Here is a 26,566-nt window from a genome sequence, read left to right on the forward strand (position 1 = left end):
AGTCCAGGGTGCACGTCAACATGCGGTGTATGTGCCCGTAAAGAGACAGGAGGGGCCGAAGGGTCGACCTCCATTGCGTCGGGGTACCCGACGCGCGAAGACGCCATGTGGTCCGGAGCGGGCAAGAGTTCCATGGCGGAGGACAGCTGGTCACGGGAAGCGATCGGCGGCGTGTGACCCAGGGAGGCGCTTGGTGGCTGCAGCGAAGCGTCCACTGCGGGCGGCACCAGCTGGACAGGCGGCGGCGGCGGAGGCGGCAGCGGCGCGTCGCCATGGGGCAAAATGGAAGGCATCATTGGTAACACCTGGGGATGAGGCTAGCCAGTAGATGGGTCCCCAGGGCGCTGACCGGATGGCACCGTCGCTGAAAGCAGACGGGGAGCGGCAGAACCCGTGCGACGACAGAGGCGCAGCTGATTGAGATGCCGACGCACCTCACCAGAGGCCCCCAAAACCAAATACATCACGCGGCCGAGGCAGCGAAGAATGTGCACTGCGAGCCAACGCCGTGAACCTCGATAGTTGCGATAAAATACAACGTCGCCTGGAGCAAAAGCAGAAGTCTGCCGCTGCACAGGAACCTGATGCGGCGGGTGCAGCAAAGACATCAAGTTTCGATGAGGACGACTGTGGAGCAACTCAGCTGGCGAGCGACTATCTCGGGGCTGAGAGCGATACAAAGACAAAAAGAGCAACAACGCGTCCTCCCGAGAATACGACTCTTTCAACTTCAACATCTGTGACTTGAAAGTCCGGACCAATCGTTCAGCGGCACCGTTTGACTGAGGCGAAAACGGCGCGGATGTCAGATGTTGAATACCATTGGCCTGGCAGAATGACTGAAATTCTGCGGACATGAATTGTGGGCCATTGTCGGAAACAATAGTCTGCGGAAGACCTTCAATGCAAAAGATGCAGACAACGCTTGGATGGTGGCAGTTGATGTCGTGGAAGACATCCGGACAACAAAAGGAAAATTACTGAAGGCATCTACCAGAACAAACCACCGAGCATACCAGAATGGACCAGCAAAATCAATGTGCAAGCGTTGCCAAGGGGAAGTGGCTTTTGGCCATGCAAAGACTTTCCGCGGCAGTGCGGATTGTTCTTCGGCACACGCCATGCAAGAAGAACACATATTCGTAATCGCAGCATCGATTCCGAACCAAGTACAGTGCTGACGAGGAAGTTGTTTCGTTTGCACTATACCCCAATGTCCTTGGTGAAGAAGCCGTAAAACAGAGGACTGTAACGAACGTGGGACCACGATTCTGGACTGATCATTATCAGAACGCAACAACAAAACACCGCGTCGAACAAAAAGTCTCTCCTTGTGAGCAAAAAATCAGCAAACCAACGGATCCTCGATCCGAGACTTTGACAAAGGCCATTGCGTAGCAACAAAATGCAAAACGGTAGCAAGGACCGGGTCAGCAGCTGTGGCTGTAGCTACACGACGAAAATCAATCGGAAACGAGTCGACCACGTCATCGGTTTCCGAATCAATGAACATGCAAGCAAGTTCAGAAGAATCAAATGCTCTATCCTCAGCAACAGGCAAACGGGACAACGCATCGGCGTTTCCGTGCTTAGCAGTGGACCGATACAAGATATCGTAGCGGTACTGCGAGAGGAAAATAGACCAGCGAATGAATTTCTGTGCTGTACGCGGAGGTACAGGCTTGTTCGGATGAAAAAGCGACATCAAAGGTTTGTGGTCTGTGATGATGGTAAAGTGACGACCATACAAGAAATCATGGAACTTAGTAACACCAAACACGAGAGCCAAAGCTTCTTTCTCTATCTGTGAATAATTTCTTTGCGCAGACGAGAGCAATTTGGATGCAAAGGCAATAGGGCGATCATGCGACCCATCTTTGTGCGCAAGCACAGCACCGATCCCGAAATCCGATGCATCTACCATCAACAAAAGGGGTTTCTGGGGATTGAATGGCGTAAGGCAAGTATTAGAAAGCAACGCCGATTTCAACTGGCGAAAGGCGCGTTCGCATTCCGTCGTCCAGACGAACGGAACACCCTTACGGCGTAAGCTATGAATCGTAGCTGAAATGGAAGAGGCATTGCGCAGAAAGCGATGATAATAGTTAATTTTACCCAACACACTCTGTAGCTCCTTCAAATTCTGCGGCGAAGGCAAGTCTTGTATCGCACGGAGGTGCTCTGGATTCGGATGTATGCCTTGGGCATTGATGACATGTCCCAGGTATGGTAAGTCACGAGCAAAAAACACACATTTGTCCTTCCGCAAGCGAAGACCATTTTGTCGCAATACCTGAAATAATGTTCGTAGGTGTGCTAAATGGTCGTCTGCTGTCTTTCCGGAGATCACAATATCGTCCAGATAGTTCGCAGCAGTAGGGAATGATGCACAAACAGTTTGTAAATATTGCTGAAACAATGCAGGGGCGGATGCACACCCGAATGGCAGTCTTTTGAATCGGTACAAACCAAGATGCGTGTTAACCACCAAGACGCACTGGGATTCTTCGTCCACTGGTATTTGGAAGTATGCATCTGTGACGTCCAACTTTGAAAAATATTTACCCGGGCACAGTTTGTCAAAAAGATCTTCCAGGCAGGGTAATGGAAAAGTTGCAAACACTAGTTGTGGATTCACAGTGGCCTTGAAGTCCACACAAAGTCTCAGTTTTCCGGAAGGTTTGGGCAAAATTACTGATGGTGAGGCCCAGAGAGAAGCCTGCACACGTTCAATTACACCTTGTGATTCTAAATCGTGTAATGTTCTTGCAACCTCATCACGCAATGCATGAGGAACATTGCACGCTCTGAAAAATTTCGGTTGCCCGTTGACTTTCAGTTCCAAATGTGCTTCATAGTTTTTAGCGCAACCTAAGCCCGGCGCAAAAATGTCTGCAAATTCTTCACACAGACGAGAAACACAGTCTGAAGGCACAGTCTGATTCACTGATAGGACCTGATTTACTATAGACATGCTAAACAACTGAAATAAATCGAAACCAAACAAGTTCACTGCAGTAGAAGAACGAAGAACATAAAATGAGACAAGTTTTGTTTGTCCCTTGTATGTTGCAAGAAGGCTGCACTGTCCTAACACAGGGGATATTCTGACCTGAATAACTATTTAACATAACATTTGCGGCACGCAACGGAGGTTTGCCCAGTTGTTTGTACGTGTCGTGATTGAGCAACGAAACTGCAGCTCTGGTATCGAGCTGGAACGGTATGACCATTCCATTAAAATCCAAATCTACAAAAAGTTTATTGTCCTGCTGACGACAAGAGCAACTGTCTCGTGCAATTTGAACTGATACAGGTACAGCATCACTTGCTAATTGACGTGATTTCTGGCGACGTCGACGCACACTTTGTGTGGGACGAACACTGTCACTGTTTGAGAAAGTGGCACTGGACGGGGTGGAATTCACTACATGAATGTCCATGGGCGAAGGTCCACGAGGCTGAGTGTCCTTGGTTCGATTCCGGCGCGAAGCAAAAGGCCTGGAATGTTTGTGATTGTCTGATCTGAGCTTTTTCTGGCAAACACTTTGAACATGTCCTTTCTTATTACAGAAAAAGCAAATAGCTTGGCGTGACGGGCAATTTTCACGCGAATGTCTAGTAGCACACCACGGGCATGATTTTACTGCAGTTGTATGCTGTCGCGGCACACCTGGTTTAGAGCGTAACGGCAGCTGCGTGGACGTGCGCGAGGGCAGTTTACCGGGCCGTGCAGCGCGCCTGGCGGGCTGGTTAATGTTACACATGGCTGGCGAAGTTGCAAATGATTCCTGAGCAAAGTCAAGTGTGTCTTGTCTATCTAATATGTCTATCACTTGCTGAAGGGAGGGATTAACTAGTTTCAAAATCTGTTCCCATATACGAACATCAGAAACGTTCTGTGCAATTGCATCACGGACCATTGTATCTGAATAAGGGAGTCCACATTCACACTCAAAAGCACAATCCCTTGTAAGGCCTTGCAATGTTGCAACCCACTCCCTATTAGTTTGACCGGCCGTACGTTTTGTACGAAAGAACGTATACCTTTTTGCAACTACATTAACTGTTTCCTTGAAATAGGCATCTAAAGCAGACAAAAGTTCTTCGTAGGACAGAGTTGCTACGTCGCATTGGGGAAATAATTTCACTATCACACGGTACGTTTGCACCCCTACACATGCCAATAAATGAGGCTGCCGCTCGTTACCTTGAATTCTGTAGGCGGCGAGATGAAATCCAAACTGGCGTGACCACTCCGTCCATACTCTCTCCCCAATAAACAGAACAGTTATAACTCAATTGTTCACAAGTGTATATTATGACTCTTGCCACAGCCACGCAGTCAGTATGCCACAGGCGTGCCATAGAAAGCGATCAGGTTCAATTCCTTGTAGAGCCGGGAAATTCTGCTCGGTGGACAGACTGGAATAGGGTACACTCTGCTTGTAGTTCTAGCTGAGGAGATACTCAAGTGAGAAGTAGTGTCTTCAACTTCTGGAAGTTGATAACAGCCTGGAGAGTTGTATACTGACCCCCTAACTCTCCATAGATTTATAGTAGAGGACATCTCTCGAAGAGCATTGCGTGGTCTTCTGGGCCCAATGCAGAGTTCCTTTATCTATGTATATTGTATATCACCACTTGTACACACTCATCAGCACAGTATCATATTGTCTCTTCACGTGTCAAATTTTTAAGACAAGATATTGTCAACCACTGGATTCACTAGATTGGAATGGGGTTCATGGTAACTTATCAATTCATTTTTTAAGTTGCTGTTATCTTTTTCATCCTATCTTGGACTAGCTTTTCCATACTCCCACTCTATTTTACGTAGCCAAACAGTTATCTGCCCTTGCAAACTTGCTCCTTTACTACCAAGTTAACTAATACTGGGCAGCCTAACAGAAGTTCCAATATCCAGTCTTTCACCACAATTCACCTATACACACTTTTCACTCATTGATTTTCTTTTTTCAATGTCATAAATATTTTGCTTTCACAGACTGCTGTGCTTTGAACATAAAATTGTAGGAACATCTGCCTCACATGTCACTTTTTTTTTTTATTATTAAAGAATATGTTCCTTGCTCATTCCTATTTGCTTCTGATACATTTCCATTCTCACTTTTATTTTCTTTTGATCCATTTCTTTTTTCTTTGATAGACAAGTCAAACAACAATGGCAATATGTTGCAGCCCCCTGTGTTTCACCCTACTTACTACGAACTTACTTTTCTTAGCTTCCAATTTTATTAGTCATTTGGTTTTTAAGATACTTAAATTAATTGTTTGACCCTGTATTTTTATATCTTATTTTACCTTCGGTTGATAAAGGATTTCTGGTATGCTCACAAAGAGAGAGCTGATTCTTCCCACCCCTCACCCCCCTTACCTTGTCCTGAAACAAACTTATCGCCAAGTATCTTGCAGTTTTTTTCCTATTATTAATCTCTTAGTCTAGTCATCAATTTAAAAGTGTCAGTTGTTGGTCCCATTGTCTAATAATTTGTACATTTATACACATGAAGTTCCAATTTTTATTTGGAACATATAGACTCTGATAATCATGAATCACAGTTCAAATGGCTCTGGGCACTATGGGACTTAACATTTGAGCCAAGGCAGGATTCAAACCTGCGACCGTAGCAGTCGCGCAGTTCTGGACTGAAGCGCCTAGAACCGCTTGGCAACGGTGGCTGGCGAATCATAGTTACCATCACACGGACAGAAATACTGTGTTAACTTTAATACAACATAGGGACGTAGCTAAAAATGTCTTTACATAATTTCCAGTTCTGATTACTTTCCTTTAATTTAATCTAACAAATAGGTTAGTGTAACATGATGTTGACAGAGGCAAATTATATATACTCACAAATTATTTAGCTAGAGGTATCTGGTTTGTATGTCTGGGAGGGAGGAGGGTGCAAGCTGAAAACTTCAAGAAAAGATTACTCATTTCATACCTGCTGGATTTAACTGCAGTTTATCTCTTCCATATACCAACCACATACCTAATGTGCATGGCAAACAGTTTGAAAGTATTATTCTATACTCAGCATTTGGAACTATCAGTTCCTTCATGAGAGAGGAAAGAGGGATAAGTTTCTGAAGGTCTGAAAGGTCACTCGGACTCCACAACTAATGTGAGGACAAGAGGAACAAATGTGTCTATAAGAAGTTTTGGAATTTCACCTCCTGAAGGTAAAATACTGATCAGTCTGTCAGTCTTCTAGTAATTTTATGGTTTCCTCGCATGAATTTTCACTTAGACATGATTATTCTATGTTTCATCACTCACCTGAGAGATATCTCTGAATTCCCAAAGAGACACACCTTCAAATTGCCATCAGCTGTTATCGGTAAACGGTTGCACGTGCCACAGAAGTGTTCACTCATTGAGGTAATAAATCCCACACGTCCCTTGAAGCCCGGGACATGGTATGCCTGCAAAAAGAAATTGTAAGAAAATAGGTACTGCTGTTGTGAAAATACTATAAATGTGTTGCTCACCAAGTGGAGGAAGGAGAAAATGTGCATTAAGGGGAGTTTGAACGCCCTATCCTGACAATGTTACATTTAGTGACTTAACTTCCCCGTACTTCAGGAACAACTGTAGCCATTGACAAGAAACTTTTACAGGACATTAAACTATATGTTCTGAGTCTTACAATAATTGCATTTCAGCCACTGCTTTTGGAAATACAATTTTTTAATTACACAGTTAAAATTTTGTGTACCTTTTTGTATGCTATTCTAAATAATTTTACTTATACATAACATTATGTTTTTCTTTTAGTTCAGAAGACTCAGGATACATATGTCATTACTCCCTGAAAATTTGAATTCGCTACTTGCCGTAGTTTCGGAGATTTAGGGAAAAATGCAAGAGAAAATGTAAATTTTCAGGAAGAGTTTTTAAAGTTACAATAGACTGTAACTCAATATATGCTTAACATTTTATTTTTAGTCACTCAGAAGCACCCTGCACCATACTGTATATCATCCTCTTGATCTTTTTTAAGTTTTTTTTGTTTTCTTCTTTCTGGACTCCGTAGTGGCCAACTGTGCAGCATACTCTGCTTTACCAGTGCAAACCTTGTCCATCCCTTCAAATTCTCTGATGAAGTTTGCTCCAGAATTAATTCCCATATGTTGTAGCACTTTCACGCTACCAATGTTGCCATCATTAAAAGCAATAACAGCATGACTGACCCCCACTTTAGTGTCTTCATTACAAGAAAAACATTTTTTGGTCTACATCTACATCTACATCCATACTCCTCAAGCCACCTGATGGTGTAGGCTACCTTGAGTACCTCTATTGGTTCTCCCTTCTATTCCAGTCTCGTATTGTTCGTGGAAAGAAGGATTGTCGGTATGCCTCTGTGCGGGCTCTAATCTCTCTCATTTTATCCTCATGGTCTCTTCGTGAGATATACGTAGGAGGGAGAAATATATTGCTTGACTCCTCAGTGAAGGTATGTTCTCGAAACTTCAACAAAAGCCCATACCAAGCTACTGAGTGTCTCTACCGCAGAGTCTTCCACTGGAGTTTATCTAACATCTCCGTAATGCTTTCATGATTACTAAATGATCCTATAACGAAGCATGCTGCTCTCTGTTGGATCTTCTCTATCTCTTCTATCAACCCTATCTGGTACAGATCCCACACTGCTGAGCAGTATTCAAACAGTGGGGGAACAAGTGTACTGTAACCTAATTCCTTTGTTTTTGGATTGCATTTCCTTAGGATTCTTCCAATGAATCTCAGTCTGGCATCTGATTTACCGATGATCAACTTTATATGATCATTCCATTTTAAATCACTCCTAATGCATACTCCCAGATAATTTATGGAATTAACTGCTTCCAATTGCTGACCTGCTATATTGTAGCTAAATGATATGGGATCTTTCTTTCTATGTATTCGCAGCACATTACACTTGTCTACATTGAGATTCAATTGCCATTCCCTGCACCATGCATCAATTCGCTGCAGATCATCCTGCATTTCAGTGCAATTTTCCATTGTGGCAACCTCTCGATATACCACAGCATCATCCGCAAAAAGCCTCAGTGAACTTCTGATGTCATTCACAAGGTCATTTATGTGTATTGTGAATAGCAACGGTCCTACGACACTCCCCTGCAGCACACCTGAAATCACTCTTACTTCGGAAGACTTCTCTCCATTGAGAATGACAGGCTGCGTCCTGTTATCTAGCAACTCTTCAATCCAATCACATAATTGGCCTGATAGCCCATATGCTCTTACTTTGTTCATTAAATGATTGCGGGGAACTGTATCAAACACCTTGCAGAAGTCAAGAAACACAGCATCTACCTGAGAACCCGTGTCTATGGCCCTCTGAGTCTCGTGGACGAATAGCGCGAGCTGGGTTTCACACGATCGTCTTTTTCAAAACCCATGCTGATTCCTACAGAGTAGATTTCTAGTTTACAGAAAAATCATAATACTCGAACATAATACATGTTCTAAAATTCTACAACTGATCGACATTAGAGATATAGGTCTATAGTTCTGCACATCTGTTCGACGTCCCTTCTTGAAAACGGGGATGACCTGTGCCCTTTTCCAATTCTTTGGAACGCTACGCTCTTGTAGAGACCTACGGTACACTGCTGCAAGAAGGGGGGTAAATTCCTTCGCATACTCTGTGTAAAATTGAACTGGTATCCCATCAGGTCAGCGGCCTTCCCTCTTTTGAGTGATTTTAATTGTTTCTCTATCCCTCTGTCATCTATTTCAGTATCTACCATTTTGTCATCTGTGTGACAATCTAGAGAAGGAACTACAGTGCAATCTTCCTCTGTGAAACAGCTTTGGAAAAAGACATTTAGTATTTCGGCCTTCAGTCCATCATCCTCTGTTTCAGTACCTTTTTGGTCACAGAGTGTCTGGACATTTTGTTTTGATCCACCTACCGCTTTGACATAAGAGCAAAATTTCTTAGGATTTTCTGCCAAGTCAGTACATAGAACTTTACTTTCGAATTCATTTAACGCCTCTCGCATGGCCCTCCTCACATTACATTTCACTTCACATAATTTTTGTTTGTCTGCAAGGTGTTGGCTACGTTTATGTTTGCTGTGAAGTTCCCTTTGCTTCTGCAGCAGTTTTCTAACTCGGTTGTTGTACCACGCTGGCTCTTTTCCATCTCTTACGATCTTGCTTGGCACATACTCATCTAACGCATATTGTACGATGGTTTTGAACTTTGTCCAGTGATCCTCAACACTATCTGTACTTAAAACAAAACTTTTGTGTTGAGGTGTTAGGTACTCTGATATCTGATTTTTGTCACTTTTGCTAACCAGAAAAATCTTCGTACCTTTTTTTAATATTTCTATTTACGGCTGAAATCATCGATGCAGTAACCGCTTTATGATCGCTGATTCCCTGTTCTGCGTTAATTGTTTCAAATAGTTCGGGTCTGTTTGTCACTAGAAGGTCTAATATGTTATCGCCACGAGTCAGTTCTCTGTTTAACTGCTCAAGGTAGTTTTCAGATAAAGCTCTTAAAAAATTTCACTGGATTCTTTGTCCCTGCCACCCATTATGAAAGTTTGAGTCTCCCAGTCTATATCCGGCAAATTAAAATCTCCACCCAGAACTATAACATGGTGGGCAAATCTACTCGAAATATTTTCCAAATTATCCTTCAAGTGCTCAGCCACAACAGCTGCTGAGCCAGGGGGCCTATAGAGACATCCAATTACCATGTCTGAGCCTGCTTTAACCGTGACCTTCACCCAAATTATTTCACATTTCGGATCTCCATCAATTTCCTTCGATACTGTTGCACTTCTTATCGCATTAAACATGCCTCCCCCTTCACTGTCCAGCCTGTCTCTGCGGTATACATTCCAATCTGAGTTTAGAATTTCATTACTGTTTACATCTGGTTTCAGCCTACTTTCTGTCCCTAGTACTATGTGGGCATTGTGACCGTTTATTAATGAGAGCAGTTCTGGGACCTTTCTATAGACGCTCCTGCAGTTTACTATTAGCACATTAATATTGTTATTCCCTGCTGCATTTTGTCTACTCCTACCTTGCCGCATCTCAGGAGGTGTCTTGTCGGGCCTAGGGAGGGAGTTCTCTAACTTAAAAAACCCACATGTGCACTCCACACATACTCCGCTACCCTTGTAGCCGCTTCCTGCATGTAGTGCACACGTGACCTATTCAGGGGGACCCTACATTTCTGCACCCGATAGCGGAGGTCGAGAAATTTGCACCCCAGATCTCCGCAGAATCGTCTGAGCCCCTGGTTTAAGCCTTCCACTCGGCTCCAAACCAGAGGACCACTATCGGTTCTGGGAACAATACAACAAGTAGCTAGCTCAGATTCCACCCCGCGAGGCTTTCCGCCTACACCAACTCCGCTAGCTGCCTGTACGAACTGAGGATGACCTCTGAACCCAGACGGCAGGAGTCATTGGTGCCGACATGAGCAACAATTTGCAGTCGGGTGCACCCAGTGCTCTCTATCACTGCCAGCACGGCCTCCTCCACATCTCGGATGAGACCCCCGGCAAGCAGACAGAGTGAACACTGACCTTCTTCCCCGACCTTTCCGCTATTTCCCTAAGGGGCTCCATCACCCGCCTAACGTTGGAGCTCCCAATAACTAATATACCCCTCCCCCCATGTGCCTGCTCGGACCTGGCTGAAGGAGTGGCCACATGTCCACTCACAGGCAGAACGGGCGATGCCACACGGCCAGCCTCCACACTGACCCTCCGCCTCATGCGCCGTGAATGCCGCTGAACCCGCCACTCCCCTTGGGAAGAGGGTGGCCCAACCGTGCCCGGTAGCTGCAAAGATGTCTTGACAGCAGGGTCAGTGGGTGAAGCATGTAATGTAACACCTGGGGTGTACCATGCAACGCACCAGACTCCCCACTGCCGCTACACTCTGAGGCAGCAGCCTGAAGATGGCTAACCGCGGCTTCAACACATTCAGCTGTTTGCGAACAGTGGCCAGCTCCTCCTGTGTCCGTACACAGCAGTCACACATCCTATCCATCATAAGAAATCAATTTACTGTAGAGAGTTAATCAACTTATAACTAGACTGCTAATTCACTAAAGGCGGCTGATAGTTGACTAAACTGTGGTTACTAGACACTTCCTGTAGAAAACAATGAAAATAGCACTACCTGTCTCTGGACTGTATTGAAAACAAACACTAGCACTACTGGCACTATGGCTGACTAAACGGACTCTCTCTGACTGTATTCAAAACAAACACGAAATCTATGGAACACTATTACTAGCACCCGACAATTAAAGCTTCCTAAAAGAAAAACACACGGAAAAGGAAGTGACAAGTAAGCAAAATAGAGTTAATACTTCAATTAGCATAGCTCGCTGCACAGCAGACATGACGCAGATGGCAGTTACAACGACACTGACACAATAAGATTATTGAACGACTCATTGGGATTTTGAGTCTGACAATGCAGACACTTCTTCAATAATTCAGGATTGCCAGGTCTCTGTAAACAGGTTTTATGATATCCACAACTGCTGCTGGGATAGAATGTTTATGGCTGTATGACCTGTTTGAGTACTGGGCATTGCGGTAATTGCACCATGAACCAGATCTAGGAGGGCAAAGATGGTGTACTGGTTTATCATCAGCTGACAGTCTCTGGAAGAAGGTAGCCCATACTGCCTGCTTCATTTTCAACAAATCCTCAGTATTATTTCTAATGGCAATCTCATAATACTGTTGTAGTTCATCAATCATGTTGTCTGTCAGCCTGCTTCTTATGGTCTTACCACCTGAAAGTTTCTTGTCTCTCAAACTTTGTTTCAACTTCCTCAATCTGGTATCCATCCTCTTCTGGACATGAGCAACACATTCCAGTTCTGTGATAAGCTTCTCACCATAAGGCTGAGTGGCTACTACACTGTTATATGCATTTGAGTCTGCATAACCTAAGAACTTAGTGTAACACACTCCCCTTTAGTTTACAGATCGATTATAAATTTCAACAGCTGCACAGGCCTCCGTACGACTAGTTGTCCTTCATAACTTCTGTCACAGATATGCCCTTCTTCATTCCCTGATTTATACTTATAAGAATGTTTGGTTAAAATCTGGAAATCTATTAGCTTTCCAGTATCAACACTGGTCACTGTAGCAACAGAATTCTTAGAACTGCAGCTACGCTTCTACCAAGTGCCCCAAAAGCTACTGATATGACAATCATACCATCGTTTATTTCAGCAGCTTCATTTGCAGCACCCTTAATTGACTCACATGCAGTGGATTTCACAGCAGCTCCAATAAATCCTGCATACTTGTCCATTTTACAAAGTGGGCGTGGCATATACATCACGACACACATTGTTTCTGCTGCAGTGTGTCCTTGGCCAATAGCTCTCAATCCATAAAACCACCTAACATTTATGTCAAAATAATTATCTTTACACTTATCAGAATTCCAAAATGAATGAGTGTATTTACAAATGGCAGAATTAATGGTAAGTTTCCTGGCTAGTCCATTTGATACCTCAATGTCTTCATGTAAACTAACTGGCCCTCCACATAGATACAGCACACACATTCACATAACACCCCTGTTAGGATGTGTAAATGTATCAGAATATAACCTAACCTACCGTTTACATGAGTTTTGTTTTGAGATAACTGTGTTATCACTATGTTTTATTTTAATCTTCGAAGCACTAATGGGTGTTTCGCTAGATACTCATGAGTTTGCCAGTATTTCATTGTCTGCAACTTCACACACCACATGCTGAACACAATGTTTCTCTTTATTCAAAAATTTATTACCATGAAACCCACATTTCTTAAAAACACTTCATTTTCGAGTCATACTTTTTGAGAGATTTACCAGTCTATTCCTCACTTCTCCTCGGAAAAACGTTAGCACTTCGATATACAAAGCATGTTTATACTATGAAAAGATACGATACTATTTTTGACAGTGCTACCAATGCAAACACATAATTTAACCTTTATAACACAGCAATCCACAGCTTTCTACAGGGTAGTCCATTGATAGTGACCGGGCCAAATATCTCACGAAATAAGCATGAAATGAAAAAACTACAAAGAACGAAATTCGTCTAGCTTGAAGGGAGAAACCAGATGGCGCTATGGTTGGCCTGCTAAATGGCACTGCCATAGGTCAAACTCATATCAACTGCATTTTTTAAAAATAGGAACCCCCATTTTTTATTACATATTCATGTAGTACGTAAAGAAATGTGAATGTTTTAGCTGGAACACTTTTTCACTTTGGGATAGTTGAGGCTGTAATAGTCAAAAATGGTTCAAATGGCTCTGAGCACTATGGGACTTAACTTCTGAGGTCATCAGTCCCCTAGAACTTAGAACTACTTAAACCTAACTAACCTAAGGACATTACACACATCCATGCCCAAGGCAGGATTCGAACCTGCGACCGTAGCGGTCGTGCGTTTCCAGACTGTAGCGCCTAACACCACTCGGCCACTTCGGCCAGCTGCTGTAATAGTCACAAACATATAAGTATGTAGTATCACATAACTTTCCGCCAGTGCGGACGGTATTTGCTTCGTGATACATTACCCGTGTTAAAATGGACCGTTTACCAATTGCGGAAAAGGTCGGTATCGTGTTGATGTATGGCTATTGTGATCAAAATGCCCAAGGGGCGTGTGCTATGTATGCTGCTCGGTATCCTGGACAACATCATTGAAGTGTCGGGACCATTCGCTGATAGTTACATTATTTAAGGAAACAGGAAGTGTCCAGTCACATGTGAAACATCAACCATGACCTGCAACAAATGATGATGCCCTAGTAGGTGTTTCAGCTGCTGGGGCAGCTAATCCACACATCAGTAGCAGACAAATTGCGCGAGAATTGGGAATCTCAAAAACGTCGGTGTTGAGAATGCTACATCAACATTGATTGCACCCGTACCATATTTCAATGCACCAGGAATTGCATGCCAATGACTTTGAATGTCATGTACAGTTCTGCCACTGGGCACAAGAGAAATTACGAGACGATGAAAGATTTTTTGCATGTGTTCTATTTAGCGATGAAGCATCATTCACCAACAGCGGTAACCTAAACCGCCATAATATGCACTATTGGACAACGGAAAATCTACGATGGCAGCGACAAGTGGAACAGCAGCGACCTTGGCAGGTTAATGTATGGTGTGGCATTAAGGGAGGAAGCTTAATTGGCCCCCATTTTATCCATGGCAATCTAAATGGTGCAATGTATGCTGATTTCCTGCGTAATGTTCTACCAATGTTACTACAAGATGTTTCACTGCATGACAGAATGGCGATGTACTTCCAACATGATGGATGTCCGGCACATAGTTTGCGTGCGGTTGAAGCAGTATTGAATAGCACATTTCATGACAGGTGGATTGGTCGTCAAAGCACCATACCATGGCCCGCACGTTCACCGGATCTGACGTCCCCGGATTTCTTTCTGTGGGGAAAGTTGAAGGATATTTGCTATCGTGATCCACCGACAATGCCTGACAACATGCGTCAGTACATTATCAATGCATGTGCGAACATTACGGAAGGCAAACTACTCACTGTTGAGAGGAATGTCATTACACGTATTGCCAAAGGCATTGAGGTTGACAGACATCATTTTGAGCATTTATTGCATTAATGTGGTATTCACAGGTAATCACGCCGTAACAGCATGCGTTCTCAGAAATGATAAGTTCACAAAGGTACATGTATCACATTGGAACAACCGAAATAAAATGTTCAAATGTACCTAGGTTCTGTATTTTAATTTAAAAAACCTACCTGTTACCAACTGTTCGTCTAAAATTATGAGACATATGTTTGTGACTATTACAGTGCCATCTATCACAAACTGAAAAAAGTGGTCCAACTAAAACATTCATATTTCTTTATGTATTACATGAATATGTAATAAAAAATGGGGTTCCTATTTTAAAAAACACAGTTGATATCAGTTTGAGCTATGGCAGCGCCTTATAGCAGGCCAACCATTGCACCAGCTGGTTTCCCCCTTCGAGCTAGACAAATTTCGTTCTTTGTAGTTTTTTCGTTTGACACTTATTTCGTGAGATATTTGGCCTGGTCACGATCAATGGACTACCCTGTATATAAAAAATTACCGATTTTATTAGGTCTTGAAGTAATGCATGTAAAAATTTTAACATTTTCAACTGGTGTAGATTATATTTTAGAAAATAAAATGAAATACTTCTCACACAAGTTTATAAGTAATATACATATCATTTTATTTGGAAAATGGCAAATTTTATAATCAGATAAAAACCCGAAAAAGTGAAAAAGAATGTTTTCCCCTTCTAACTCCCCTTAAAGTTATGGAAATGTGTAAGCTTTCGGAGCCAGTGGCTTCTTCTTCTGGCAGAAACAATAAGGGGAAGGAAAAGGGAAGAAAGAAAAGGATTGTCAAGGTTTAGGAAATGGGGAGAGTTGCAGAAAAGCTGCAGAGAAACCCAGGCCAGGACAGACTTACTGAATGGGATGAGAAATATGTAACTAAACCAGTCTATCTCTCATACCACCAGCAGATGTGAAGTATTCTTGTGATTGGTAGTAAGTCATAAACATTAAATTATTTTCAATGTATGTTCATACGTAATACTGCACGTACCTTTGAGGTATCATTGGGCCCATTGGGAAGAGGATCAAAATTAGGCCACTGCTTTCTAATTATTTGGAGCATTTCACAAAATGAGACCATCTTCCCATCATTCCATTTGTTGCCGCTGAAAGGCATGTACTCGATAAATCTTACATCAACATTTTTCTCTTTTGTTAACTCCACAAAACTGCACACTTCATCTTCATTAAAACCTCGCATTACAACACAATTTATCTGTGGAAGAAAGTCACCATTAAAAACTTGGTATCAGATAAAGCATGGTTTAAACAGAGTTTGAAAGACTTTTTGATAGATAACTCATCCTACTCAATAGATGAATATCTTAACAGTGGCTGTTAGGCCAGCTTAAATAAGGATGTCTGTTAGATTTCAGTTCTGAGAGCACTTTGCCATAACAGTCAAGATTATGTACTTTTTGTTTGATAAATTTATTAATAGTGCATAACAGTGTTTCAGTCTGACAGCGTATCAATTCTGAAAATATTAGCTGTTCCAGTTTGTATTGTATTCACCTAGTTTGACAATCTCCTGACAAATGATCAGGGTATTCAAATGTTTTATATTTTTTATGTTATACTTTCTGGCATGTTACTCACCCATGAGAATCGTCTCATGTTTTGGGTCTTGGAACAAAAGCTGAATCTAATCTAATCTAACCTACAAAATAATGGTTCTACAAGTCTGTTGTTATATTTGTATACCTCACTGATTCTGTTAAATTAATCTTTTTCTCTCTTTTTAGAGAATGTCAGAATTTATCTTAGCATGCCAAGCTGTTAACCTTCTTAACAATTTATGAAAATTAAACTACATACATCTCCAATCTTTTTCCCCACTCCAACGCACACATCTTTCGCTGAAGGTATTATTTTAACTATTACATGAAATTAAGAAGCTTTCTTGAAACTGTGCTGCCATTTGTGAAACAAAGTTAAAAGTGTTCTCAAGATAAAAGGTCTTCACAAAAGGAGCATTTAGTATCTGTGCAGGTGGTAATACTGACAGCCATCATATAAACAAGCCCAAATGGTAGAACATCCTGCTTTACACATACACGCAATGGCAGAAAAAAGGAAAAGAGCACACCTTTCATTCAAGCATTGAATATATAAACTGATGAGACAAAACACTATGACCTCCTGTTTGATAATGTGTTTGTCCACTGTTGGAACACAATACAGCAGTGATTTTGTGTGGGACAAGTTCAACAAATTTCAGGTATGTTCCCAGCATTATGTGAGGTATGTTCCCAGCATTATGCAGCACCGCATGTCTAAGCACAGGTCATGTAATTCCCATAAATTGCAGATCAGTGGTTTCTGGGTGCAGAACTGGTATCTGATAGCATCGCAGATGTATTCCATCAGATTCAGAAGGGGTGAATTTGATTCTGGCCTCGTGACACTGAAAGTCATATTGTTGAAACATGTCACCTTCATTAGGGACAGGGTGCGGACAGTGCACAATAATGTTCACACAGAACAAAGCTGTTATGGAGCCTTCAGTTACTACCACAGGACCCATAGAAGACCAGGTGAATGTCCTCCATAGCATAATATTGCTCCCACTGGCCTAAGTCTGTAGCAAAGTGCACATTTCAAGCACCAATTCACTCTGTTGACAGTGTATGTGCACAAAACCGTCAAGCAGGTGTAATGCGAAACTCGAATGATTCAAACCAGATGACACATTTCTATTGAATCACTGCCCAATCTCAATGCTCCTGAGCCACAGAAATTGTAATTCAACTGTGTTGTCAACATGGGAACATACAGGGGTTGTCTGCAGCAGAGCCCTATGTTTAACAATGTGCAATGGATGGTGTGCTCTGAAATACTCGTGTTTCCACCAGCACTGTGTAGCTTCCTCAGCTGAATGTCATCTTTTTCAAAGGAACCATCCCAGAATTTGTCTTAAATCATTTAGGGAAATCAAGGAAAACCCAAATTTTGGTGGCCCGATGGGACTCGGGTCCGTGGTCCTCTCGAAGGCAAGTCCACTGTTTGACCACTGTGGTGGCATGACCTAGTCTTAATTAAGCCAGAAAATCTTGGGAAATGCTGACAGATTTAAGATATAACAATTTAAAACAATCCTTTCATGAATTTCACTACAATTTTCTGCTCTTTTGAAAAACAATTTCTTTTGACTGTTTTGATGTTGTTTAGTATGTTTAAATAATGATGGCAGTCTCTATAAAAGGGCAGTTCGGCTTTTAAGTTTAGTTATACTGTTTTAAACTACATCCCTCATCTATTTGTCCACCCAGAAGTGCTATAGGATGTAACTTGAAGACTATGGTGAGGTGGTGGGGGACAGTCATGTGTTGAGGAGGAGGTGCTGCCAGAAATGAAGTGTGTGAGGTGAAGTTATTGACACTGCATACAGGGAGAATAAAAATACTCTATTCCATATTCATTCACAATCTACGTCTGCCCCCATATGGTTTTACTTTTCTCCAATAAGAAAAAAGAAATTGTCAGTAACTGTCTCTATAAGGTCTTAAAAGGAAACAAACAATAGAAAATCTAGGCTGGAATAATGACCATATTATAAAAAAATACATTGCTATTCACTGTACACAGGAAATGTTAGGTCACAGACAAGCACAACAAAAAGACTACTAAACACGTAAGCTTTCGATCAGAAAGTCTTCTTCGTAAGTGGACAAGACACACACACACACACACACACACACACACACACACACACACACACACACACACACACACACACACATATGACTGTTGTTTCTCCCATGATGCGCAGTTGCTCCCAGTCTGGCCCTAGCAGCCAGAGACCGTGGTCATGTATGTGTGATCTGCATTTGCGCGCATGTGTGTGTGTGTGTGTGTGTGTGTGTGTGTGTGTGTGTGTGTGTGTGTGTGTGTGTGTGTGCGTGTGTGTGTGGGAAGGGGGGGGGGGGGGAGGTTTGCACCAAAAGCTTACGTGTTTAATGGGTGGTGTATTTTTTTTTTTTTCCCCCTGCCTGCAACACAACATCTACACTATACAGTGAGTGCCAATCTATCCTTTTCATAATACTGTCGTTACCACCTTGCCAAGAGGCATATTGTGGAGTAATCCGAAGGGCTCTACTAATTTGTACAAGAGGAAGGAGAGCACAATCTCAATGTAAGTTTTTAGAAAACTGGTATGTGCATTACTTCTGCAAACCTTTCAGAAAGGACACAGTATGCACTTCATCCAGCAAGATGAGTAATAAACAATATTAGCAATACTGCATCAAACTTGTTCACTTTCATCTTTGGATTAAACATTTGATTTCAGAGAGTACAGAATTTGACAGAATCAAATTTTGGGGATATGTGGAACTGGGACAACGGCATATTTTTTACCCATTCACAAACTAAGCACTGCTGATTGCTACTTTTATTGTGTCTGCTGCTGCAATGCATATATGAAACTGTAAGTGCAGCATCTATGATGGAATAAAATGTTATACAAATGAAACAAACAGGCACAGTGAAATAGAGTAGTATGGCTCATCATTTCGGTCTCACAGATTAGCAGGTGTTGACTTGAAAGATAATACTTAAGAAGTTGAATCCAAAGGAGAGGATGTACCATATTTACTCAAATGTAAGCCGCATTTTTTCCGGTTTTTGTAATCCAAAAAACCGCCTGCGGCTTAGAATCGAGTGCAAAGCAAGTGGAAGTTCTGAAAAATGTCGGTAGGTGCTGCCACAACTAACTTTTGCCGTCGAATATATGTAGCGCTACACAGGCATGCTTCGTAGGCACAAAGATAAATACTGGCGCCAAAACCTCTGCGTCAGTAAATAAATTAAAAAAAAAAGGTGGAAGACGATTTTCATACATTATCCAACGAAGTAAATATAAATTCCGTATTGTTCATCTTCGAATGTAGCAGAACTTCAATGTATTACGAAAATCCGACTGGCAAGACTGTTTCGGATGTTTGTCAATATGGCCAACTCTACGTTCTGAATTTTTTCCTACCTGTGAGAAGAGATGGTTGCTTATAGGAACCTGATGAAATGTGAATCACATGCAGTATTCTCTTCATCATAAGAGTAATACGAATATAAACATGTTGCCACGTATTCTTTCGTGTTTGCTGCTATCTTATTTAAATCCTGTCTGCCTAATAAACTACGAAACTAGAGTGAGACAACAGCAAATGTGGAAGAATATACGTATCGTGTCATGTTTATATTCATATTATTCTTATGCCTAATAGTGATACAGTCAGAACTGAAGCACGGCAACTGACTAGATTTTTAAATCTAAGATGACTCTAATTTCTGTGCAGAATTTGATGTACTAAAGAAGCGGCCGCAAAGATTTTCAAACGGAGATAAATTTTCGCCTAACTCTCGTTCAGAACATGTTCTATCATATGCAGTCTATTATTTGGTTCTTGTTGATCATTATTTAAGAAAGCAGCAGTGTAAGTAACAACAAATAGTCTCTTGCCATTGTTTCGCTAATGAGATGATTTCTCTCTCTTTTTTTTTTTTTTTTTAATTGTAGGCGGTGGTAGCGTGCATAAAAGCAAGCCAATCCGCGAGCGACGACAGGCCGCAAACACGCACTATCAGAATGCGACAAACAATGCATGACACAGTACAGTAATGTATTTTCAGCTTAGAGTGACATAAACGCCTATAACAAGGAAAACGGCACTTATCAGATCAAAGCAAAATAAGCAATTGATTCAAACCAGACGAAGCACGTGAAAAAGGAAGGGTACCAGTATAAATACGGACGGAGGGCCTGACGCATAGCAAAGGCTACCTGGTAAAGCTTAAGTGCTAAGCTTACGACTCGAACCAAACTACTGTAGCTGTATCATCATTCATTCGACCTAAATTGTGTCTCATATTACAATGGACCGACTTTGTTTCGATTTGGAGGTGCGGCCTAAAACTTTTCTCTCCCCTTGAACTTCGAGTCTCAAATTTCAGGTGCGGCTTAGATTCGGGAATTTTTTTTTTTCCTTCCTTTATTTCGAGTCTCATTTTTCAGGTTTGAGTGCAGCTTAGATTTGAGTAAATACGGTAGGTGGTATTTCACCTAATTCTGACTATGAAATAAAACAAAGTACGGCAGGGAGCTCTGACGAATCAAAGAGCAGCGATGAAGATTCTGATGAATAGTAAAGTATGAGTTAAGAAATAAGATGCTACTGAGATCGTAAATCTTTGTTGTGTTGATGAATCTGTTAACAAACATATTCAAAAATGCACTGAAACATTGGCACATGTAGTGTTGGGAGGTGATAAACTGTCATTACGGTTAGAGGAGCTACGTATTTCTTGCTGTTCTACTCCTACATGACACTGTATCTGAAGGTACAGAATGAATCTTCACTGGCTAGAGAAATGGGTAACACAATTTTACAAGTCTCTGCTGTCATGTAATCTCTTCAGGGAAATCATGACTGTACTAAGATTCGGTTTGTGGTTGACAAGGTCAGAGTCATTAAGAAATGCAAGGCAGCTACCATGTCAGTCCTAGAAGAGAGAGACGTAGCAAACTGTCAAAGCATGTACATTCCCGGTCCATATGTTTGTGGTGATGTAATAACCAAGTAATACTGAAGTGTGATCCAAGTCGCACAAATATGGCTTTAATAATAACCTCCGAACAATATGCCTCTAAGGACTCAACAAGACACAGAACACTGATGTGCACATTACAAACTAGAATCACACAGAGAATCAGTCAGCACTGTTCCACACTAATACATGTGCGAGTCACCAGCAGATGGCATGGCAGCGACCGCGCCACATGCTTGGCTCCCAGAGACAGAATCCAGCAGCCAGCCTGCAATGATCAGTGGGTGACCAATTTAAAGACGCATGTACGGCAACACCACTCTCGGTGCACTCACACTGACATGTACTAGTAGCACGATACAGCAGTGATGAGCAGTAGTACCCCTCCTGTCTTGCGCGCCTTTTATCTGGCTCTACAATTTACTTTCCTAGATCCACACAAATGCCTGATCCTCCTAATTCAATTTGCTCTGCAGACTATTTAAAATTCACAAAGAAAAAGGAGCCAAAATTGCACTTTGTGTGCCAGTTACTTTCCAATACATTGCCACCAGCTGATCTTATTTAAGAATACTCAACTTTCGTAGCCATACTTACAGCACATCCTTTGCTTCCTGGCCTAAATCCAAGTTAACTACCAGCCCCCCTGCCCCCCCCCACAAACACACGCCCCTGCCCCCCTCCCTCCCCCCCCCCCCTCTCCCCCCTTCCCAATCAGGTAGTTGTGTGCTGTTATCTCACGTCACACCCTAGTCTATGAGTGCCCAGCTGTCTGTCGCCTGACCCCTCTACCAGCACCCCTAGCTAGCCCACAGATGGCTCCCCACTCTCCCACGAGCCACTAAATGCTGCCCTCCAAACCCCTCCCATCTCTCTCCATCCCTCACATTGCCTCAACCCACCCCATCCTACCCCACTCTAAAGCCCCACCTCACTCCAGAACACTCACCATGGGCCAGTAAAGAGCTGGCAGTTGAGAGACCACAACATAAGGAGACATGCATGCGCATGTGAGTGAGTGTGTGTGTGTGTGTGTGTGTGTGTGTGTGTGTGTGTGTGTGTGTGTGTGTGTGTGTGTGCACGCACGCGCATGTTTTCCCTACAGCTAGAAAAAGAAAGTGCATTCTGGAAGCTCGCCAAGCAACGTACCTTTTAGCTTGGAAGGTAGAAGACGAGGTACTGGTGGAAGTAAAGCTGTGAGTACGGGTCGTGAGTCATGCATGGATAGCTCAGATGGTAGAGCACTTGCCCACAAAAGGCAAAGGTCCCGAGTTTGACTCTTAGTCCGGCACACACTTTTAATCTGCCACGAAGTTTCATATCAGTGCACACTCCACTGCACAGTGAAAATCTCATTCTACAAACCTATTGTTCGTGTGCCTATCAATGAGACAGTGCTTCTGCCTTTTGGTGAGCCATCTGCTTTATTCCTAAATAATTCGTAATTTTCAACAGAAACTTTCCGTACGTTATTATTGCATCCTACATTACAATATGCAATTTCCACAATATGTGGTCATCTGTGAATATAATGGGGGTAACAACTGTAGGAGACCAAAAACTGACTGCAGTAAGCAAGTTCAAGTTATTGTACGCTGTAGTAGTTACGCAGAGGTGAAGAGGGTCACACAGGATAGGCTAGCATGGGCAACTCCATGAAACCAATCTTCAGATGGAAGATCACAACAATAAAAACATTTGATTCAGCATACACCAGACTCCAAACAGCGTACACAACCTGTATGCTCAGAAACACAGAAAATCATATTGGTTCCATCAGCAGGAAACTTCAACCCGTAATTGTTATGGAACACTGCGGCGACTTTGTTCATTAATAAAACCCAAAACTGGGGAGTAATAAGAGAGTATTGTTGTAACTTCTTATCAACCTCGTTACCAAAATACATATTAAGAAGACTGGTAAATTGTTATTTTAAAGGGGTCACTCCAAAGCGCCACGAAAGTATTTGAGCAATGTATAAAATTAGAGAATCGGTGCACAATATTGAAAGTCTATCTACATTATCTATATCTGCATGACTAGTCTGTAATTCACAATTAAATGCTGGCAGAGGGTTCAGAGAACCACCCTCAACCTATTTATCTACCATTCCACTCCCCTACAGCATTTGAGGAAAAACAAACACTTCAATATTTCCGTACAAGCTCTGATTTCTCTTATTTCATTACAATGATCATTTCTCCCTATGTAAGAGGGCTCTAACAAAATATTTTCACATTCAGAGGAGAAAGTTGATGATTGAAATTTTAAGAACCTGCTCCAGCAAAATGCTTTTGCTTTAATGACTGCCACCCCAATTCACATGTGATATCTGTGGCATGCACTTTCCTGTTTCCCAATAATACAAAATGAGCTGCCTTTCTTTGAACTTTTAAATGATGTCCTCTGTCAGTCCTATCTGGTAAGGATCCCACACCATGCAGAATACTCCAAAAGAGGACAGACAAGTATAGTTGTAGATAGTCTCTTTAGTAATCCTAATCTTCTAAATGTTTTACTATTAAATCACAGTCTTTTGTTTGCTTTGCCACCGCATTATCTATGTGAGCATTCCAATTTAAGTTATTTGTAAATGTAATTCCTAAGTATTCAGTAGACTTCACAGCCTTTAGATCTGTGTGAATTATCATGTAAACAAAATTTAGTAGATGCCTTTTACTACTCGTGCAGATGACATAAAAATTTTTATTATTTAAGGTCAGTTACCACTTTTTGCATCATATGGATAGGTAGCCTAAATCATTTTGCAGTTCATTTTGATCATCTGATCACTTTACAAGACAGTAAATGATTTGCGAGACTGTAAATGATAGCATCATCTAAGAGGACTGCTCAGATTCTCTCTTAAATTGTTAATGTAGATCGGCAACAGCAGGTGGTCTATAACACTTCCTTGAGGAATGTCAGATATCACTTCTTTTTTACTTGATGATTTTCCATCAATTACTATGAACTGTGACCTTTCTGACAGGAAACCACACATCCAGTTGTACAACTCAGACAATACTCCATAGGCACACAATATGATTAGAAAATGCTTGTGAGGAACTGTTTCAAAAAGTCTTCTGGAAATCTACAAATATGGAATCAATTTGAGATCCCCAGTCGACAGCACTTATTACTTTGTGTGACTAAAGAGCTAGCTGTGTTTTAAAAGGTCGATATTTCTGAATCTATCTTAGCTATTTATCAATGAATCATTACCTTTGAGATAATTCAAAATATTCAAACACAATATATGTTCCAAAATCCTAATGCAAATCAACATTAGTGATATGAGTCTGTTATTTAGTAGATTACTCCTCTTTTCTTTCTTGAGCATTGGTGTGACCTGAGCAACTTTTCAGTCTCTAGGTATGGATCTTTATCAAATGAGCGGCTATATATGATTTCTAATGGAGCTATTGTATCAACATTCTCTGAAAGAAACATAAATTGTTTATGACACTGAGGAGAGCTACTACTAAGTTACTCACAGTTGCAGTTGTTCTTGATTTGAATACTGCAATATTTACTTTGTTGTCTTTGGTGAAGAAATTTCAGAAATCCGTGTTTAGTAACTCTGCTTTAGTAGCACTGTCATCAGTAACATTACCACAGCTATTGCGCAGTGAAGGTATTGGTTGTGTCTTGCCATTGGTGTACTATACATTCAACCAGAAACTCTTTGGATTTTCTTCCAGATTTCAAAACGAAGTTTCACTATGGGAATTATTAAACACATCTTCCACTGAAACCCACCCTAAGTTTCGAGCTTCAGTAAAACATCGCTAATCTTGGAGATTTTGCATTCTTTTAAATTTTGACATGCTTTTTTTCATTGCTTCTGCAGCTGAGTTTTGACATATTTTGTGCACCACCCTTTTAATTTATTTGGTATCCATTCAATTTATTTGGTATATATCTCTTAATTGATGTCGATACTATTTCTCTGAATTTAAACCATCTCTGGTCTACACTTACATAGTCAGACTCGAAGGAGTAGAGACTTAGTAGAGACCGTCACCTTGGAAGGCATCAAGTTAATTTTTATCTGCTTTCTCATTAAATGCCCTATTGTGTACAGCTGAAAATTAATAGAGATAAGGCAAACAGAATGTGCAAAGTAAGTGGAAATTACTCGTCTCTTCCCCGATTACAGTGCAATAGAAGATACTACAAGATGTTGACAGATTGCCGTATCTCGGTAGCTTTATATGTAATAATGAGGTCACAGATGCAGAAATCACCAGCAGAACTGGAAAATCAGTCCATATGGCAATTAGGTCTGTAATATGTCAACAAAGCTTTGAGTGTACTCCTTTATTGTTTATATTTGTGAGACTTGGAAAATGTCAGTAAAATCAGCACACAGTCTCCATATTTTTCACCAACAATGCTAGAGATGAATTCTGAAGATGTTAACCCAACCAAGTTACAAATGATGTAGTGCTGAGAATACGAGGTCTACACAGCCTGCACAAAATTATTGTTGAAAGAAGACTGAAGATTGCAGGTTATGTTCTACACATGTAAGGTGGAAGAATCCCAAAATCAACACTGTTATGGAAATCAATGGACAGATACAGATGTACAGGAAGACCTTTTAACACCTGGAACTTTTGCAATGAATCTTCAATGCATGGACACAAACTTGGAGGAACGTGAGAACTTGGCAGCTGATCGAGTGAACTAGTGGAAACCAGTTCCTTGTATGGTACACAGCAAATCTGAGTAAGTTAGTAAGTAAGTAAGTAAAGTAAGTACAACTGGGGATTTTGCAAAACTGTTGGATGATTGATATTATTGTCTAGATTTGACACTGTTGGACTTCTACCTTTTCCTTGATGTGTATTCTTCAAATTGTGAGTTTTATGAGAAAGCTGATAGGTACTTACCAATCAACCTTCCCTCACACGAACTGACATTGTCTCTTTATAAATTCTACTGTGCTAACAATTATCTACTGAGAATCCTCGACTAGGTCTCCACAGCTCAAATGAGCCAGTTTCTTTTAAATTTCTGTCTTTGGCTATAATTGTCTTCCAAGTATGGTGACACAACATCCTGTCATGAAACTTTTGCCTTTACATTTGTTTACTTTTCTGGACACTGCCTTTTTCTGCACCATGCACCAAATACACTATGTGAGTAACGCCCAAGCTCCAACAACCAATCGTGAACTGTAAACAGTTGTACACTCTACCAGGGCACATAACAAACAATTAACATTTGTGTTTTAGTGTTCTAAGCTGTGAGGTCATCAGCGGACAAATAATTTAGTACCTATTCCTAGGCAGCCGGAGTGGCCGTGCGGTTCTAG

General features: G+C 41.6%; 1 protein-coding gene across 1 annotated transcript in view; it reads right to left on the reverse strand.

Moving 5' to 3' along the window:
- LOC124620355 (molybdenum cofactor biosynthesis protein 1-like) overlaps window positions 1-26,566 on the reverse strand; it is a 66,107-nt gene that overhangs the window by 30,404 nt on the left and 9,137 nt on the right. The window contains exons 4-5 of the mRNA XM_047147028.1: window positions 15,685-15,909; window positions 6,308-6,453 (exon numbers count right to left, since the gene is read on the reverse strand). Coding sequence (XP_047002984.1) covers window positions 6,308-6,453; window positions 15,685-15,909 — 371 coding nt within the window. The remainder of the gene's footprint in view (window positions 1-6,307; window positions 6,454-15,684; window positions 15,910-26,566) is intronic.

Source organism: Schistocerca americana, chromosome 6, assembly GCF_021461395.2.
Source record: "Schistocerca americana isolate TAMUIC-IGC-003095 chromosome 6, iqSchAmer2.1, whole genome shotgun sequence".
NCBI classification, from domain to species: domain Eukaryota; kingdom Metazoa; phylum Arthropoda; class Insecta; order Orthoptera; family Acrididae; genus Schistocerca; species Schistocerca americana.